The 19,581-nt window shown below is 35.0% G+C and overlaps 1 protein-coding gene across 5 annotated transcripts in view; it reads left to right on the top strand.

Moving 5' to 3' along the window:
• The window catches only part of IQCH (IQ motif containing H), a 200,814-nt gene that overhangs the window by 64,123 nt on the left and 117,110 nt on the right, over positions 1 to 19,581 (top strand). For 4 of the 5 annotated variants that reach the window (XM_055319894.1, XM_055319893.1, XM_055319892.1 and 1 more), the window contains exon 1: positions 5,685 to 5,802. In XM_055319894.1, the coding sequence (XP_055175869.1) occupies positions 5,685 to 5,802 (118 nt within the window). Of the gene's footprint in view, positions 1 to 5,673; positions 5,803 to 19,581 lie in introns of those variants that run through there. The other variant, XM_055319891.1, reaches the window with a different exon arrangement.

The raw sequence follows: 19,581 nt of genomic DNA, 5'->3' as shown, positions 1-19,581 counted from the left end.
AAGAATATATGTCTCACAGTACCCAAACCAAACTTTCAGGCTGAGTGTGACCTTAGACAAGTTGTTCTCTGGTTGCGATTGATTAATCAACTCCAAACTCTACAAACAAGGCAGACCTGACCTGCCTTCCCTTCAGTCTCTGCTGTTTCCTCTACCCTCTGCCATATGAGCTTATCCTCTGCTTCTCACTAGGCCAAGCACATTTTCAGATGGGCCTTCTCAAGTGTCTCTTTCTGTCCAGAAAAGTCACTTCCTTAAGCATCTGTCTTTTCCTTCATAGATGATTATAATTTGTAATTATATATTTATTGTGAGTTTATTTCATGTCTTTGAACATGAGGCTCCATGAGTTCTCTCTGGCTCACCACTGCACCCCCAGCCTCCAGAATAGTTCCTGCCACATAACAAGCAATTAACAAATATCGGTTGAATGAATGAACATCTAATCCCTAATTCATTCAACTGGAAAGTAAAAGTGTTATGAAAGTTTAATGAGACAATGGTGTTAAGGGATAATTTCCCAAAACAGGTAAAATTATGGATGCCATACAAACATAAAATGAACACATGTCAAAGATTTTATTTATTTAACTTGTCAATTAAAAGAGAGATCTGTAGGGGTATCTGAGTGGCTCAATCAGTTAAGGATACGACTCTTGGTTTTGGCTCAGGTCATGATCTCTTGGGTCTTAAGATCAAGACTCAGGTTGGGTTCCAAGTTCAACAGGGAATCTGCTTGAAGACTCTCTCCCTCTGCCCCTCCCCCCACTTATACTCGCTCTCTCTCCTTCAAATAAATAAATAAATCTTTCTCTAAAAGAGAGAGAGAAAGATCTATAAGATGTCACAACTGTTATAAAAGAGAATCTAAAGAACAGACATTTGTAGAGCAGGAATATAAATATAAATAAATAATATAAATAAATGTGCAAATAGATGCAAAATTGACATTTCTATGGGAAGGAGGAATGTCCTTTCACCAGATGGAATTTATTTTCAAGTCTGTAGATAAGAATTATTTGTATTAGTGTCAGGTTTTTTTTTGTTTGTTTTTGTTTTTGTTTTTATACAAAATAACCTTAATCTCTAGAGTTGTGAAATAGCTCAAACAAAGACTAGGTTCAGGTAATCCCTGAGGGCTCCAGCATTCCATTCCAAAGATATCCAGTAATCTCTTGCTTATTCCAAAACTTAAAAAAAAAAAATTCTTATAGTCTTCCACCACCTGGATTAAAATGATCTCCAAAAAATTTTTTAAAAATAAGGCTGGTCTCATTAGGTTTCTCCTGATTATTTACACAGTGCGGCAAGAACAGGCCACCTTAAGTTTGCTCTACAGGAAGTTTTCATAAGGAATCTCAGACTGAACTTTTAAAATCTTCTATTACTTGCTATCCTAAGGATAGAAAATCAAGCCCAAGGAACTCTGCCTACCACATTTCAACTACAGGATCTATAAATTTGGGTATATTCCTCTTTTCTAGAGGCATTCCAAATATCCTAATATCCCAAGGTTCTTGGGCCTGCCAGGACATGACCTTTCTACCACCTGCAAGAATGGAAACCCTATAAAGCCATGTACCAGGCCAGTTTTTTTGGAAGGATTTGTAAGCATTGGCTACATAAAGTCAACCTTAGTTCTTTAAAAGACACTTGTCATTCGTGATTAATAAGTATTCATTCTTAAATATGAAATTCCAGATAAGGTCTTGGTTACATAAGCGATTTTTCCAATTATAGCTTAGTAAAAGGAGAATAGATTTTTATTGAAACTATGCAAATAACTATATTGCCATGAAAAGCAAAGAGACTCAATGAGAGTTTCTGAATTTGAGAGATGAGGGGGAACACATTTAAAAGTATTAGAAGTTTAATCTCCTTATTTCCTAAAAATCTTAAGAAAATTCAATTAAGAATATTCAATTTATTTATTTTTTAATAAATTAATTTTTATTGGTGTTCAATTTACCAACATACAGAATAACACCCAGTGCTCATCCCATCAAGTGTCCCCCTCAGTGCCCGTCCCCCATTCACCCCCACCCCCCGCCCTCCTCCCCCTCCACCACCCCTAGTTCATTTCCCAGAGTTAGGAGTCTTTATGTTCTGTGTCCCTTTCTGATATTTCCCACACATTTCTTCTCCCTTCCCTTATATTCCCTTTCACTATTATTCATATTCCCCAAATGAATGAGAACATACACTGTTTGTCCTTCTCCGATTGACTTACTTCACTCAGCATAATACCCTCCAGTTCCATCCACGTTGAAGCAAATGGTGGGTATTTGTCGTTTCTAATGGCTGAGTAATATTCCATTGTATACATAAACCACATCTTCTTTATCCATTCATCTTTCGATGGGCACCGAGGCTCCTTCCACAGTTTGGCTATTGTGGACATGGCTGCTAGAAACATTGGGGTGCAGGTGTCCCGGTGTTTCATTGCATCTGAATCTTTGGGGTAAATCCCTAACAGTGCAATTGCTGGGTCGTAGGGCAGGTCTATTTTTAAAGAATATTCAATTTATATAAGCACTTATTTCTTTCTGTAAGTCAGCCAGAACAGAGCTCCTTTAATTTGAGACTTTACAATCTAATTTATTAATACCATCTAGAGACAAGAAAATATTCTATATTCACAATGAAAGATAAAGGCTTTTCTGAATTATGGACACATACACATACAGATACAGGCAGAGCTCATAGCTTCAACTCTACAATTTTAGCTATGGATGAAAGATAAACACAGAAACACACTTACTTGTCCAGATGCCACCTTCTTTGTGGCATGACATTCCTAGTTGATTTGAGCTCAAAATACACAAGTGGACAAAAGACTAACAAACTATATTCTCTATTGTCCCTGATTCAACATGGAATTAGATGTCTATAAGACTCTAATCCACTTATGGAGATTGCCAAATTCCCAGTCACTGTAGCTACCAATAAGGAATAACTTAGCCATACATGAACCAAAAAGAAAAACAAAAAATTAATAGGAATAATACAGTAATGCCAAAATTAGAAAAACAATCAATAAAGTTTTATTGCCACTTTTAATTCACCTGGGGGTGTTAAGAAAACACATGCCTGGACTTGGTTTCCTGTGCAGAGCATCATTTCTGGCAATTTCAGGTGAATGTTCTGCTCATCTTGTTGAGATATCCAAAATTATTAAAGGGTATATATATATTTTAGAGTAAAACCATAACTCTTATACAACTATAAAATGAACACATCAGAGATTTTATTTAACTCATTGATTAAATGAGGGTATCAGTAAGATGTTATGATTCCAAGGAGAATCCAAACAACAGACACCTTTACAAATCAAGAATACTGAACTAAATTTGCAAATGGACAAACAACTGGCTTTTTTTTGGGGGGTGGAAGCATCATTGCTCTGTGTGACAGAGTTTCTTTGCATGCGTATAAAACAAGAAACTTGCACTACTTTCAGTTTTCTATAAATTAACCTTAATCCCTAGAGAATTATAATAGTCTCATCAAAAACAAAGGTGATTATAGAGTCAGATCATCTCCACAGATTCCAGCATTTCAATGAAATGATACTCAGCCTCCTGTGTTTATCCCAAAGTCTTAACTTTTTCCTCCCAACAGTAAATGTATACACATGTGTTTATCTAGAATTAAGTGAATTGCTCCAACCAATATTAAAGCAAAGGTCAAAATCATGCTCACATTCCTTGAGATTCTGAGTTCAGTAATGAAAATATACTGAATTAAAAGGAGCTCTGTTTTTCCCATCTGCAAGTTGGGCATACTTCTTAGAAATGGGATTTGATATTTAAAGGTGGAAAATATTTATGAGGACAAAGAATTACCCTTACCATTTTAAGGTAGTTAAATCCATTGTTAGAAAAATTAAAACCTGAAGTCCTAATTTCAAAAGGGGCATAATGATAATGAACAGTTCTTAAATTTTAAAAGTACAAAAGATTGACCTGGAGTACTTACTTTAAAATGTAGATTACTGGGCTCCAATTCTACTGGTTTTCAAGCTTCAGGGAGCATTAAGTATGTCCTGGAGGCCTCAATAATACAGATTCCCAGACCCTAGTCTCAGAAGTTTGGAAAGGCCAAGGAGAGGACCCAAGAGTCTTCATTTTTAATAAGAAGTTCTCCCTCTGAAGTGATTCTGCAGTAAGCAAACTGAAGGAGGTTTTTCTTTGGAATCATTGTTTTACGAGTGAAGCCTTCTTGAACTCCCTAATCCCCTAGTGATCATTTCTCTGAATTCCTAGAACACTAGACTTTAGCATCCTTGATAGAACATACATTGTCATCGAGGTCCTAAGACAAACAGAAACAGTATCTGTTCCCCTTAGGATTTGGGCCAATTTCTTCAACTTAGTCTAGCTTGGTACACAGCTTGCAGACAAGGATTTCCTTGAGACCCAGAGTTCCTTACTTTCCTTCCTAGTACATAAGAGCAATAAGAAGCTGAAGCCCTATTACAAGTTTATTTCACATCTTCCCTGTGTTTCTGAGTTTCTGGCTTCAATACAATAGACCCACCTAAATGAACACATTGCCCCACCAGAAGGCTTTGCTCAGTTATTCATTGATCCATTTATTTGTTTATTTATTTAATAGTCTCCTGTCCTTCAAAAGCCCTGGTTCCAGCCATGCTGACATAGTATGAGTTCTAGGAATTATAAATTAGGTGAATTAAGACTATCCATGTTGACTAGTTACACTAAATTCACCTATGTGGGCAATCATGTCTTCTGGTGACATGAGAAATATCTAAAAATAATTCTCTTTTTTTTCTTTGTTTTTTTTAGAGAGAGCGAGATTGAGAGAATGGGGCATGAGGGGCAGAGGGAGAGGGTAAGAGAGAATCTCAAGCAGGCTTTGCACCCAGCGTGGAGCCCAACACAGGGCTCGATATCATGACCCTGAGATCACGACCCTAATAAGATCATGACCTGAGCTGAAATCAAAAGTCAGCTGCTTAACTAAGCCACCCAGGTACCCCTAAAAATCACTTTCTTTTATAAAATATGACTTGTAACAATAGAAGAATAGTTGTAAGCACACAGATTTTCTTTCTTTCAGAACAAAACCTCTCCTTGGTTATGAAGACCGTGGACTTGATTCCTCTGCATTTTAAAAAGAGTAACAATGTTATTGATCATTGAAAATGTTAGGTATAAAGATGTTTTAGTTTGCACTGAAGTTATATTTCTACCTTAAAATGAAATTATCTTAATACAAGTTTATTTTATAATAGCACTATTGGAAATGCCATTTTATCTTGGGTTATAATATTAGACTTAAATGAATGTGCACAACAGTGGTTTCTTCGTGCAAAGGATTAAAGCACTAGATGTGCTCTCACAAATAAGAAGATGACTAGAGTAAGTTTTACCTGTGAAATTCATGGAGCTCAGACTTTGTAGAAATGCTTGGAGTTGGGCAGCCTGGGTGGCTCAGTGGTTTAGCACTGCCTTCAGCCCAGGGTGTGGTCCTGGACACCTGGGATCTAGTCCCATATCCGGATCCCCACAGGGAGCCTGCTTCTCCCTCTGCCTGTGTCTCTGCCTCTCTCTCTGTGTCTCTCATGAATAAATAAATAAAATCCTAAAAAAAAAAAAAGAAAAGAAATGCTTGGAGTTAAAATCATATTCTTCTAACCTTCCTTTTCAGGGATTTTGAGTATGATAGAACGAGGGCTGATTCCACCAACAGCAAGGATTACCTTTCAGAACCCACCCATTATACCAAGAGCAGCCCCTCTGCATAATTTGGATGAAGCACATAAGATTCCAACTGCCGGTAAGACAGTCTTGCCTACATGCTTAGCTGGGGATATGTAAGAATTACTTCTCACCAAAATCTAGTCTTCCAGTATCCAACTTTTATCTTCAATGATAGGGCAAGATGAAAGCTGTAATGGTTCTGAGTTTCACTTGACTGAATAAAGTAACTTTAGTCTCTTTGTCAAACACCTACACACAGCCTGTTGTTGTCTGTATGTTAGAAGGTTGGTATTTTCAAGGGGCCTGCAGCTCAGTTGGGAAAACAAGACAGAAAAAAGATAAATAATAATACAAAGAAGCATAGCATAGAAACCAAATGGATGTTAAAGTCTAGTGCTACAGGTGTTCAAAGGCACAGCTGTGGAGGGGTGAGATAATAGACTTCAAAGAAGAGGCTGGATGAAATAGTGTGTTCAAAAAAAGCACCAACCTGGGAATCTACTAACTACTTGCAGAAGCCCAGGCAAGCCATTTACTTTCTCTGGGCTCCAGCTTTCCCCATTACAAAATGAGGGAGTTTGAGCTAAATGGACTCATCTGTTCAACAAGTATTTGCTGAATGCTTGCTTTATCAAAGGTAGCATTTAAGTGCTGGGGATCCAACAAAGAATAAGTCAGACAACATTTCTGCCCCCATGGTGTTTATATTCCAGTGGGAGAAACAGATAATAAGCAAGTGAGTAAATGAGAATTTAAACTAGTGGTAGGTGTTAGAAATAAAACAACATGAATGAGAGAGTGGTAAGGAGGTGGTTACTTTGCTTATGACTGAAGGGTTAGGGAATGCCTCTCAGAAGATATATGAGGCTTGAGTTGAGGTAGAAATGATCAGAAGAAGTCAGTCATGTAAAGATCTAGAGAAAAGCATTTCAGATACAGGTCAGTACAGATATAAGGGCCTAAGGACTAAGGAGGGGATGAACAAGGCTGGTCTAGCTAGAGAACCAAAATCCAGGGAGAAGAGGGAGGAAATGAGGTTGGAAAAGTAGATGGGAATGATGACTTGGATGGAGCAGAGACTATGAGTTGTCCTCAATATTCATTCATTCCTACTTCCACAGTAATGGAGTCATAGATGGGCACATGTCAGCTTAGCTAAAGACATTTCCCAGGCTTCCTTTCAACTAGGTGTGTCCTGTGACCAGATTCTGGACAAAGAGGATGGAAGTGGAAGTGGGAAGGGAAACTTTGAGCTGAATCTGTAAGAGAAAGGGAGCATGGTCTCTACCTTTCCTTTCTCCTCTCTGGCTAGCTGGGATGTAGATGTGATGGGCAAGCACATGAGAGCTACCTGTGAGGTAGAACTCCATGTTGCATCTCTGAGTCTGGCAGAGCTGCCCTGCCAACCTGGGACTGTCTTCTTTTCAACTCTTGTATGTGAGAGAAATAAACTCTTAAACTCTTAATTTGTTTAAACCACTCTGTGTATTTTAGGATCTTTCTCTGTAAATATCTTTGACTATAGCAGAACCAGCATGGCAGCCTTTCAAATCATGATGAAGAGTTGGATTCAATCAAGTATAATAAGAACCCACTGAAAGGTTTAAATAAGAGGATGAGGTGATCTGATTTATATTGTAATAAGATCATTCTGACTGCTTTACAGATAATGAATCATAGGGGAGGAAGCAAAAGTGGAAGCAAGAAGACTAGTTCAAGGCTATTTCTGTAAACTAGTTGAGAAATAACAGTGGATTTGAGGAGGTGTCAGAGGATATAAAGAGAAGTGAAAAAAGTCAGGTAGAATTTTGGAGGTGGAGCCATGATGACTGGCTGGTGGATAGGAGGGAAAGAGAGACATTAAGGATAAATATGTATAAATGTATGAATGAATTATGTATGAATGTGCCCCAATTTTTTATCCATTCTACTGTTGATGGGAATTTCATGGTTTATAGTATAGGGCCATTAGGAATAAAGTACTATGAACATTCTCATACTTGTCTTTCAATGCACATATATATGCATTTCTGCCGGAAACATATCAAAAAGTAGAATTGCTTCGTCATAGAGTATACATATGCTCAGATTTAATAGATATTGCCAAGTGATTTTCCAAGGTGGTTATGCTGATTTATTTTCCTACTAGCAGTACATGTGAATTCCAGATAATATATATCTTTCTCAACATTTTATTTCAGTTTTATTTCTTTTTAAATTTTAGCCATCCTGATGAGTTTGTCGTGGTATCTCTTTGTGGGTTTAATCGTCACTTCCCTGATGATGAATAAACTTGAGCAGTTTTTTTGGATAAGTGTATTCATCATTTGAGTATCCTCTTTTAAAAGGTGATTTAGGACTTTAACCTATTTTTAATGGATTTTCTTGCTTTTTCTTATAGAAAACATTTATACATTCTGGATTCTAATCTTTTATCAGTTATATGTATTGCAAATAATTTTTCCTAGTCTGTGGTTTGGCATTTCATTCTCCTACTGGTATCCTTTTATTTATTTTTATTTTTTATTTTTTTTATTTTTTTTAATTTTATTTTTATTTTATGATAGTCACAGAGAGAGAGAGGCAGAGACACAGGCAGAGGGAGAAGCAGGCTCCATGCACCGGGAGCCCGATATGGGATTCGATCCCGGGTCTCCAGGATCGCGCCCTGGGCCAAAGGCAGGCGCCAAACCGCTGCGCCACCCAGGGATCCCTGGTATCCTTTTATAATTGAATGTTTGACTTTGAGATCATTGTAGATTCACATAGAGTTGTAAGAAATAATATGGAGAGATCTCTTGCACTCTTAATAATAATGTATGGCAAAACTGTAGTGCAATATTGGCACAGCTAAGATATAGGATATTTTCTTCACCAGGAGAATACCTCATGTTGTCCTTTGATAGCCACACACACTCCTCTCCCACCCACACCCCTTCAACAATCCCTGCCAACAATAGTCTGCTCTCCATTTCTATAATTTGATCATTTCAAATATGTTAAATAAATGGATGCACGCAGTGTGTAACCTTTTGGAATTGGCTCTTGTCACTCAACATAATTTGTCCAGTTTGTTGCTTATATCAATGGTTTGTTTCTTGTTATTGCTGACTAGTACTCCATAATATGACTGTAGTACAGATTTAAACCATTCACTTATTGAAGGATATGATGTGGTTTGTTTCCTGTCTGGGGCTACTTTGAATAAAGCTGAATGTGAACCAGATTAATAGATTCATATCCAAACAACAGAGTATAAAAAGGGGGGAAATAGAAAATATACAGTTCAGAAACTTGACAAACCCTGCCTCAACCAAATGATCATGGTTAATAGCACCAGTGATGCCATGTTGATAGCCTATGTCCTCTGATACGATGTGATAAAGAGGGTACTTCACCTCTGTGGTATTCTGCCGAAAACCCCATACCCTACTCTAACCATGAGAAAGATATCAGATAAATCCAAAATGAGAAAATTCTATAAAATATTGACTAATACTCCTTAAAACTATTAAGAACATGAAAAATAAGGAAAGACTGAGAAACTGTCACAGACCAGAAGAGACTAAGAAGACATGATAGCTTAATACACTGTGATATCCTGTTCGATCTTGGAGCAGTAAAAGGACAGTGTAAAAACTTAGTGATATCTGAATGAAGACTGGGATTTAGTTAATAGTAATATACAAATGATGGTTTCTTGTTTTGACAACTGTACTGTGGTAATGAAAGATATTAACATTAGGGGAAATTGAATGAGGGTGTACAGCAACTTTCCTGTACATCTAAGATTAGTCCAAATTTAAAGTTTGTTTTTTTTTAAATATAAAAAATAAATGGTTGGAAAAGGCATCAATTAAATATAAATTTAAAATTAATAAAAAGGAGATAGACAGGAAAAGATACACCATGCAAAAAATAATCAAAAAAATCTAGATTGCCTCCATTAATATCAGATGAACAAGACACACTGGCAAGGATAAAGAGGGATATCAGTGATACAAGGAAAAATCCAGCAAAAAGAAATAACAATCCTAACTGTGTATGTACCTAACAATAGAGATTCAAAATACTTGAAGCAAAAATCAATAACAATATAGATGACTTGAACATTATCAACCTATTTTAACACATCTAAGGAATTAAAACAAATAGCAGAATGCTTGCTCATTCATTTCAAATGCACATAGATCATTCAGCAAAAGAGACCATATTCTGGACCATAAAAAATATTTTAATGAACTTAACGTAAATTATACAAAATATGTTCTCTCACCATAACGTAGTTAAACCAGAAATGAATTAGAGAAAACTATCTCAAAAAATTCCCAAATACTTGCAAATTAAAGAACATACTTTTAAATAACCCATTGGTCAAAGTGGAAATTACAAGGATATTTAAAAATATTTTTAATTGAATGAAAAGTAACACAACATATAAAAATTTATAGAATGCAGCTAAAATAGTATTTATATAGAAAATTATAGCATTAGATATTTATATTAGAAAGTAAGATCTCAAATTAATTATCTAAGCCCCAACTTTAAGAAACTAGAAAAAGAAAAGCAAATTATACCAAAAGCAAGAAGAAAGAAATAATAGAAATGAAAATAAAAGGCAATGAAATTTAAAATAGATAAAAATAGAGAAATTTACTGAAACCAAAATATGTTTCTTGGAAAATATCAACAAAATTTGTAAACCTCTAGCCTAACAAAAGACTATCAAAGATAAAAAGAGAGAAGACACAAATAACCAATACCACAAATGAAAGGGAGACATCATTACAAATAATATAGACATTTAAAGGATGATATGAGAACATAAATAGCTTTATGACCATAAACTGGAAAACTCAGACTAATTGAAAAACTCTTAAAAGACAGATATTATCGGGAAGCCCTGGTGGCCCAGCAGTTTAGTGCTGCCTTTGGCCCAGGATGTGATCCTGGAGACCCGGGATCGAGTCCCACATCGGGCTCCCTGCATGGAGCCTGCTTCTCCCTCTGCCTATGTCTCTGCCTCTCTCTCTCTCTCTCTCTCTCTCTCTGTCTCTCATGAATAAATAAATAAAATCTTAAAAAAAAAGACAGATACTATCAAAGCTCACTCAAGAAAAAACAGATGATCTAATTAGTCCTATATCTATTAAGGTAATTTAATTTGTACTTAAAAACTTTCTAAGAAAGAAAACACTAGTTCCAGATGGCATCCCTGGTGAGTTCTACCAAATAATTAAGAAAGAAATATTGTCAATTCTACACAAATTCTTCTAGAAAATAGAATAAGAGAAAACACTCCTCAGACCATTTTTATGAAGTCAGCATCACCCTGATACCACAACCAGACGACATTAGAAGACAAGAAAACCACACTCTGTTACTCTTTATGAAAAACAGATATAAAAATCCTCCACAAAAGATTAGCAAATTGAATCCCACATTATAAAAAAATAATAATATGCCATGACCATGTAGGGTTTATCCTAAGAATGCAAGACTGTTTCAACATTAAAAAAAATCAATGTAAATCATCATATCAATAAACTGAAGAAGAACCATATCACCATCTCCATCTTAATACATAAAAAATAAAATTCAACATCCATTAAACAACAATACATTTTTTAAAGACTAAAGCAAACTAAAAATATAAGGGATCTTTCTCAGCCTGATATAAGGCATCTACAGCTGAAATCATACTTAATAGTGAGAGACCAACTGCTTTCTCTATAAGATCGGGAACAAGGCAAGAATGTCCACTCTTACCACAGCTATTCAACATTGTATGGAAGGTCCTAGCCAATACAATTAGGAAAAAAAAAAGAAAAAGAAAGAAAGAAAGAAAGAAAGAAAGAAAGAAAGAAAGAAAGAAAGAAAGAAAGAAAGAAGAAAGAAAGAAAAAAGAATAGAAAGTAAAGAAATTAAACTCTCTGTTTTTATAAATAGAATGATTACTACATAGAAAATTTGAAATATCTACAAAAAAACAATAGAATAAATAAGAGTTTAGCATGGTTTCAGGATAACAGATTAATATGTAAAAATTAACTGAATTTCTATATAGTAGAAATGAACAATTGGAAATTGAATTTTAAAAAACAATGCCAGGGTGCCTGGCTGGCTCAGTCAAAAGAGCTCATGCAACTCTTGATCTCAGGGTCATGAATTTGAGCCCCACATTCAGTGTACACTCTACTTAAAACAACAACAACAAAAACAATGTCACTAAAATGACACAAAATAATTAAATACTTAGGAATAAAACAAAAAAAATGTGTAAGATCTATATGCTAAAAACTCCAAAACGCTAATGAAAAAATTTTCAAATAAGACCTAAATAAATGGAAAGGTAATCCATGTTTATGGATTAGAAGACTCAATATTGTTATGTTAATCATCCCAAAGTTGTCTATAAACTCAATGCAATCCAAATCAAGATCAATAGAATTTTTTGTAGAAATTGACAAGCCAATTCTAAAATTTATATGGAAAAGCAAAGATGGTACAATAGCCAAAATAATTCTGAAAAAGGAGAGTATCATTGGAGGATTCATGTTATCTGAGTTAGTATAAAGTTATAATTATTGGGACAGTGTGGTAGTAGCAAAAGGATAAATACAGAGATCCATTGAGCAGCAAAGAGAGTTCAGGAGTCGATCTATACATACATGATCGATTGATTTTCAACAAGGACACAAAGGCAATTCAATGGAGAAAGGATAGTCTTTTCAATAAATGGTGCTAGAACAATGGAAGATAGATATATAGAGACATTTCACCCATACCATACAGCATGTATAAAAGTTTACTCAAGATGGATCATAGAACTAAATGGAAAGTCTAAAACTAAGAACTTTTAGAAGAAAATGAAAGGGGGAAATTTTTATTTCCTTGGATTAGTGAAAGATTTCTTAAATATCACAAATCCATAATAGTAAAAAAATAGCATATTGGACTTCACCAAAATTTAAAACTTCTACTCTTTGAAAGACAATATTAAGAAAATGAAAAGAAAAGCTACAGACTGGGAATTCATATTTCAAAACATATTGAAATATATTAAATAATTTTTGTCCAGAAGATATAAAGAACTCTTGAAATTCAATAAGAAAACAAGCAACTCAATAACCTAACAGACAAAAGATTAGAACAAAATGTTACCAAAGAAGATATATGATGGTAGATAGGTAAGTGAAAGCATGCTAAACATAATTAGTTACTAGGGAAATACAAATTAAAACAAGTCTTAATATATTTAAGATAATTGAAATCATACCATGCATCTTTTCTAATCAGAATGGTATGAAACTAGAAATCAGTTATAAGAGAAAAACTGGAAAATTCACAAATATGTGCTGCTTAAACAACATGCTCCTGAACAATCAATGGGTCAAGAAGAAATCAAAAGGCAGTAAAAAAAAATCTTGAGACAAAAATTGAAACACAACATCACCTATGGGATGCAAAAAAAAAAAAAAAAAAAACAGTTCTAAGAGAGAAGCTTAAGCAATAAACACCTACGCTAAGGAAACAGAAAGATCTCAAATAAGCAACCTAACTTAACACCTTAAAGAACTAGAAAAAGAAGAATATACTAAGCTCAAATTTATAAGGAAGGAAATAACAAAGATCAGAGTGGAAATAAACAGAGACTAGAAAGATAAAAGAAAATATCAATAAAATGAAGAGGTGGTTTTTTGAAAAGATAAACAAAACTGACAAACCTCTAGCTAGACAAACTAAGAAAAAAAAGAGAAGGCTCAAATAAAATCAGAAATGAAAGTGGAGACATTACAAGTGATGATAATGCAGAAATACTAAGGATCATAAGAAATCACTATGAGTGGGGGTGCCTATGTGGCTCAGTTGGTTAAGTATCTGAGTTCGGCTTAGGTCATGATCTCAGGGTCCTGGGTTCCAGCTCCATACCCAGCTCTGTACTCAGTGGGGAGTCTGCTCCTCCCCTTCCCTCTCCTTTCGCCCTTCCTCCTACTCATGCTCGCTGTCTCTGTCTCTCAAATAAATAGTCTTTTAAAAAAAGACAAATTACTATGAACAATTATATACCGAGATTTAGATAGCTTAGAAGAAATGGATAGATTTCTAGAAACATAAATTTACAAAGTTTGAATCATGAAGAAATAGAAAATCTGAAGAGACCAATTACTAGTAAGGAGATTGAATGAATAATCAAAAACTTCCCCATAAAGAAAGGCTTCACTGGTGAATTCTATCAAGCATTTAAAGAAAAAATTTTGCCAATCCTTCTCAAATTCCTTAAAAACAAACAGAATAGAGGCATTTCCAGACTCATTTTGTAAGTCCAGCATTATCCTCAGACCAAAGCAGACAAGAAAAGAAAATTACAGGCCAACATTCCCGATAAACAAAGATTCAAAAAATCATTAATAAAATATTAGCAAACTCATTTTACAACACATTTAAAGAACCATACACCATGATCAAGTGAGATTTATTCCTGGATACAAGGATGATTCAACATATGTAAATCAATAAAGGTAATATATCACATTAACAAAATGAAGGATAAAAATCATATGATCATCTCAATGGATACAGAAAAAGCATTTGACAAAATTCAGTATCCTTTCACAAGAAAAACTCTCAATAAATTGTATATAGAAGAAATTCACTTCAACATAATAAAAGCTAACATTATACTCAATGACAAAAAGCTAGAAGTTTTTTCTCTAAGATCAGGAACAAGACAAGGATGTCCAGTCTTGCCACTTTTATTCAACATAGTTCTAGAAGTCCTAGCCAGAGCAATAAGGCAAGAAAAAGAAATAAAAAACAGAAAGGAAGAAGTAAAATTATCGCTGCAAACGACATATTCTGTATAGAAAACCTTAAGGACACCACCAAAAAGTGCTTAGAAGTAATAAATGAACTCAGTAAAGCTGTAGGATACAAAACCAACACAAAAATTAATTGCATTTCTATACACTAAAATGGAACTGTCAGAAAGAGAAATTAAAAAAATAATCTCCTTTACAATAGCATAAGTAAAATACTTAGGAATAAGTTTAACCAAGCAAATGAAAGACCTATATACTGAAAACTATAAAACACTGATGAAGGAAACTGAAGAGAACACAAATAAATGGAAACATATTCCATGTTCATGAATCAGAAGAATTAATTTTGTTAAAAGGCCATACCACTCAAAGCAAACTATAGACTTGGTGCAACCCCTATTAAATTCCAATGGCATTTTTAAAATAAAAATAGAAGAAACAATCCTGATATTTATGTGGAACCACAAAAAACCCTAACTAGGGAAAACAATCTTGAAAAAGAAGAAAACTGGAGATACCACATTTCTTGATTCCAAACTATATTACAAAGCTTTGATAATCAAAACAGAATGGTAGTGGCATTAAAAACAGATACATAGATGAATAGAACAGAATAGAGAATCCAGAAATAAAACTATGTTTTTATGGTCAATTAATTACTGTTTCAACAAAGGATCCAAGAATATATAATGGGAAAAGGATAATTTCATCAGTAAATGGTATTGGGAAAACTGGACAGCAATGGTAAAAAGAATGAAACTGGACCACGATCTTGTATCATACACAAAAATTAATTCAAAATGGATTAAAGACCTCAACATAATTCCTGAAACCATAAAACTCCTAGAAGAAAGCACAGGGATAAGCTCAATGATTTTTTGAATTTGAAACCAAAAGCAAAGGCAACAAAAGCCAAAATAAAAAAGGAGCCTACATCAAACTAAAATGCTTCTGCATGGCAAAAGAAACCACCAACAAAATAAAAAGTTAGCTTTTGGAATGGGATAAAATATTTGCAACCCACAAATCCAATAAAGGGTTAATATACAAAATATATTAAGAAACTCATACAACTCAATAGCCCAAAAACAAAACAAAACAAAAGAGCAAAACAAACAAACAAAAAAACCAAATAACCCAATTTAAAAATCAGAAAAGGACCTGAACAGACATTTTTCCAAAGAAGATGAACAAAGGGCCAACAGGGACATGCAAAGGTGCTCAACATCACTAATTATCAGGGAAATGCAAATCACAACCACAATGAGCTATCACCTCACACCTGTCAGAAGGGCTATCATCGAAAAGACAAGAGAACAAAGGCTAGCAGGTGGTGGAGAAAAGGGAATCATTGTGTACTGTTGGTGAAAATGTAAACTAGTAAAGCTACTAGGGAAAATAATATGGAAGTTTCTCCGGAAATTAAAAATAGAACTACCATCTGATCAGCAATCCCACTTTTGGGGTATAAAGGAAACAAAATCATTATCTCAAGAGATATCTGTACTCCCATGTTCACTGCAGCACTATTCATAATAGCTAAGTGTGGACACTATTTACATGTCTGTAGATGGATGAATGGAAAAAGGAAATGTGATATATACACACACACATATATATAACACAAATATATATAGAAATATGTATTTCTATATATATATAGTGTATATATATATATATATATATATATATATATATATATAGTGTTCATCTTTTAAAAAGAAGGAAATCCTGCCATTTGCAACAACATGGATGAATCTGGAGGGTGTTATGCTGAGTGAAATAAGCCAGTCAGAGAAAGACTAAATGCTGCATGGTATCACTCATATGTGGAATTTTTTAAAAAGTCAAATTTATAGGAACAGTAGAAAAATGATTGCCAAGGACTGAGAGGTGGGTAGAGGTTGGTAAAAAGGGTATGAATTTTCAGCTATAAAATGAATAATGTCTGAAGATCTAATGTAAGGCATGGTGACTAGAGTCGATAATGATATATTGCATAATTGACACTTGCTAAGAGAGTAGAACTTAAATGTTCCATTAATTTTAAAAAAAAGATAAGTGAGATGATGGATGTGTTAATTAACTAGATGGGAGGGAATCCTTCCACTCTACATACATATATCAACCCCCATAATGTACACTCTAAATATATTATAGTTTTTATATGTCAATTATGTGTCAGTTATACCTCAATAAAACTGAAATTTAAAAATAGAGAGGGCACAAATAATATTAAAATGAAAAAAGATACATAGAATTTTTTAGAAATAGTATGATAGGTCTATGCCAATATGTATTTTTTTCAATGAAAGGAGGATAATTGCCAAAATTAACTCAAGAAAAAGTATAAAACTTAAAGAAAACAATACCATTAGATTATTTGAATTGGTGGTCAAAAATATATCTGTCTTAAACAACACATGTGGATGTGTGCACACATATACATACACAAAAATATACCAGAGGAAAAAGGGCCTCAGGCCTTTGATAGACGACTTTTACCAACCTAAAAGATCAGTGATCCTTGCCTTAAACCATTCCATAGAAAAAGAAAAGCTTGCCAAGTGATTTTATGAAGCTATTACTTTGGTATCAAAACTGGATGAGGATAGTGCCAAAAAAAAAAAAGTTCAATCTCAGGAACACAGAGGCAAATATTCTAAATAAAAGTTAGCTTTTTAACCTTCATTGTGATAGGAATGTGAGGAAAAGTCAACAATAGAAAAGGCAAACAAATGTTGGAGAGGATGCAGAGAAAAGGGAACCCTCTTACACTGTTGGTGGGAATGTGAACTGGTGCAGCCACTCTGGAAAACTGTGTGGAGGTTCCTCAAAGAGTTACAAATAGACCTGCCCTACGACCCAGCAATTGCACTGTTAGGGATTTACCCCAAAGATACAGATGCAATGAAACGCCAGGACACCTGCACCCCGATGTTTATAGCAGCAATGTCCACAATAGCCAAACTGTGGAAGGAGCCTCGGTGTCCATCGAAAGATGAATGGATAAAGAAGATGTGGTCTATGTATACAATGGAATATTCCTCAGCCATTAGAAATGACAAATACCCACCATTTGCTTCAACGTGGATGGAACTGGAGGGTATTATGCTGAGTGAAGTAAGTCAATCGGAGAAGGACAGTGTATATTCTCATTCATTTGGGGAATATAAATAATAGTGAAAGGGAATAGAAGGGAAGGGAGAAGAAATGTGTGGGAAATATCAGAAAGGGACACAGAACATAAAGACTCCTAACTCTGGGAAATGAACTAGGGGTGGTGGAAAGGGAGGAGGGCGGGTGGTGGGGGTGAATGGGGGACGGGCACTGAGGGGGACACTTGATGGGATGAGCACTGGGTGTTATTCTGTATGTTGGTAAATTGAACACCAATAAAAAATTAATTTTAAAAAAAGAAAAATCAAATAAGACCTCTGAGCAGATTAGAAGTACGAGAGGATTTTCTGACCCTGATGACTGCTTTCAACGAAAACCCCAGAGCCAACAATATTCTTACTAGGCAAACTTAGGAAGCATTCTATCTTTCCATGAAAAGCAGAGACGGTTCCAGAGTGACCACAGCTGCCACCGCCCTTGAGGCTCTGGTACACACAATAAGACAAAGAATGGAATGGAGACAAGGTGGTGGGGGAGAAAGGGGCATCAGCCAGGAACATATGGGACTGCAAATATCAGAAAACCTAACCACCAGCGGCTTAAACAATGAGGAGTTCATTTGTTTCACATGTAAGAATTCAGGATGTAGGCAGTGTAGGGCCGGTGGTACTCATCAAAAGAATCAGAATAGCTCTCTTTCTGCTTTATCTTCTTTGGATGTTTGATTTCAGCCTCATGCTTGCCACTTCATGGCTATAACGCCTCCTGCAGATTTGGGTCTTAATGTACATATTCAGTGCAGGAAGGGGGGGGAAAAGTGGTACCAGTCTCTTCCCGGAAGCCCCTGGATGGACTTCCCCTTACAACTCACTGGTCATGTGGCTACTGTGAGCTATAAGAAAGTCTGGGAAAGTCAATGTCTAGGGATAGAATTAGGGTTAGGGTTAGGATTTGGGATATACACTAAATTCTTAGTATTGTAAGTTATGCCTGGTACAACCTGTTCATGAAAATTCTTTGTTGGATATTAAATATATTTACTATTTGGGCCATACTCACTCTAAAACATTTGTTGTATATCTAAAATTAAAATTTAACTGTGTGTCCTCTAAAAGATTTTTTTTTCTTTTTTTTTTTTTTTTTCTAAATCTGGAATCCCTAGGAGCTGGGCATATTGGGGGAAAAATGAGGTTCTAAAATTAGCAAGAAAGAAGGACTATTGGCTAGGTACATATCAGTAACTACCATAGAAGAATACAGGTTTATCCAGAAAGACAAGATCTTTTTCCCTGGACATTAACTCTGGCAAAGTTCATCATACAGATTTTTCCAGAAGGAAAACTGAGTAGCAAATTATAGGCAGTATCTTATGATGCAATTTTGGTGAAGACATAGATACATTCTTCAAATGCATGTGTCCCTTAAAATTTAAGGCTACATGCAGTTATAATTCAGTAACAGAATTTCTGCAGGTAACCAAGAAAAACTTTAAACAATTTTTAGATATATAATTAATTGTGGATCACTCATATGAAATTACAAATATTTTAGATCTTTATCTACCAGATTTCATTAAAAATTTACTGAAATTCTTTTTTAAATTATGCCTATTTAAAAACTTGGCAGCTGCTGTTTTGTTTCAACATGAAAACCTAACCATAAATCTCACTTCTCTGTAGGAACCTGATAATTTAACCAAAAGTAAACTGAGCCTGCAGACAATAGGAATAACAGGCTTTATGGGTGAATCAGTGGATTTCAGGCAGCCCAAGTGCAGGATATGGACTGGCTTTCAGAAGTGGGAGGGCATAGTCCAAGGGAACAACAGGACAGGAGAGCATAGAGGTCAAGGCAACACTTGTAGGCTTAAAATGGAGTCTTCAAACACTCTAGCCAAATGCCAGGCTCAGGGA

This window comes from Nyctereutes procyonoides, unplaced genomic scaffold, assembly GCF_905146905.1.
Source record: "Nyctereutes procyonoides isolate TBG_1078 unplaced genomic scaffold, NYPRO_anot_genome, whole genome shotgun sequence".
NCBI lineage: Eukaryota > Metazoa > Chordata > Mammalia > Carnivora > Canidae > Nyctereutes > Nyctereutes procyonoides.
The sequence above is the reverse complement of the archived record's forward strand: the minus strand, read 5'-3'. Positions and strand labels throughout refer to the sequence as shown.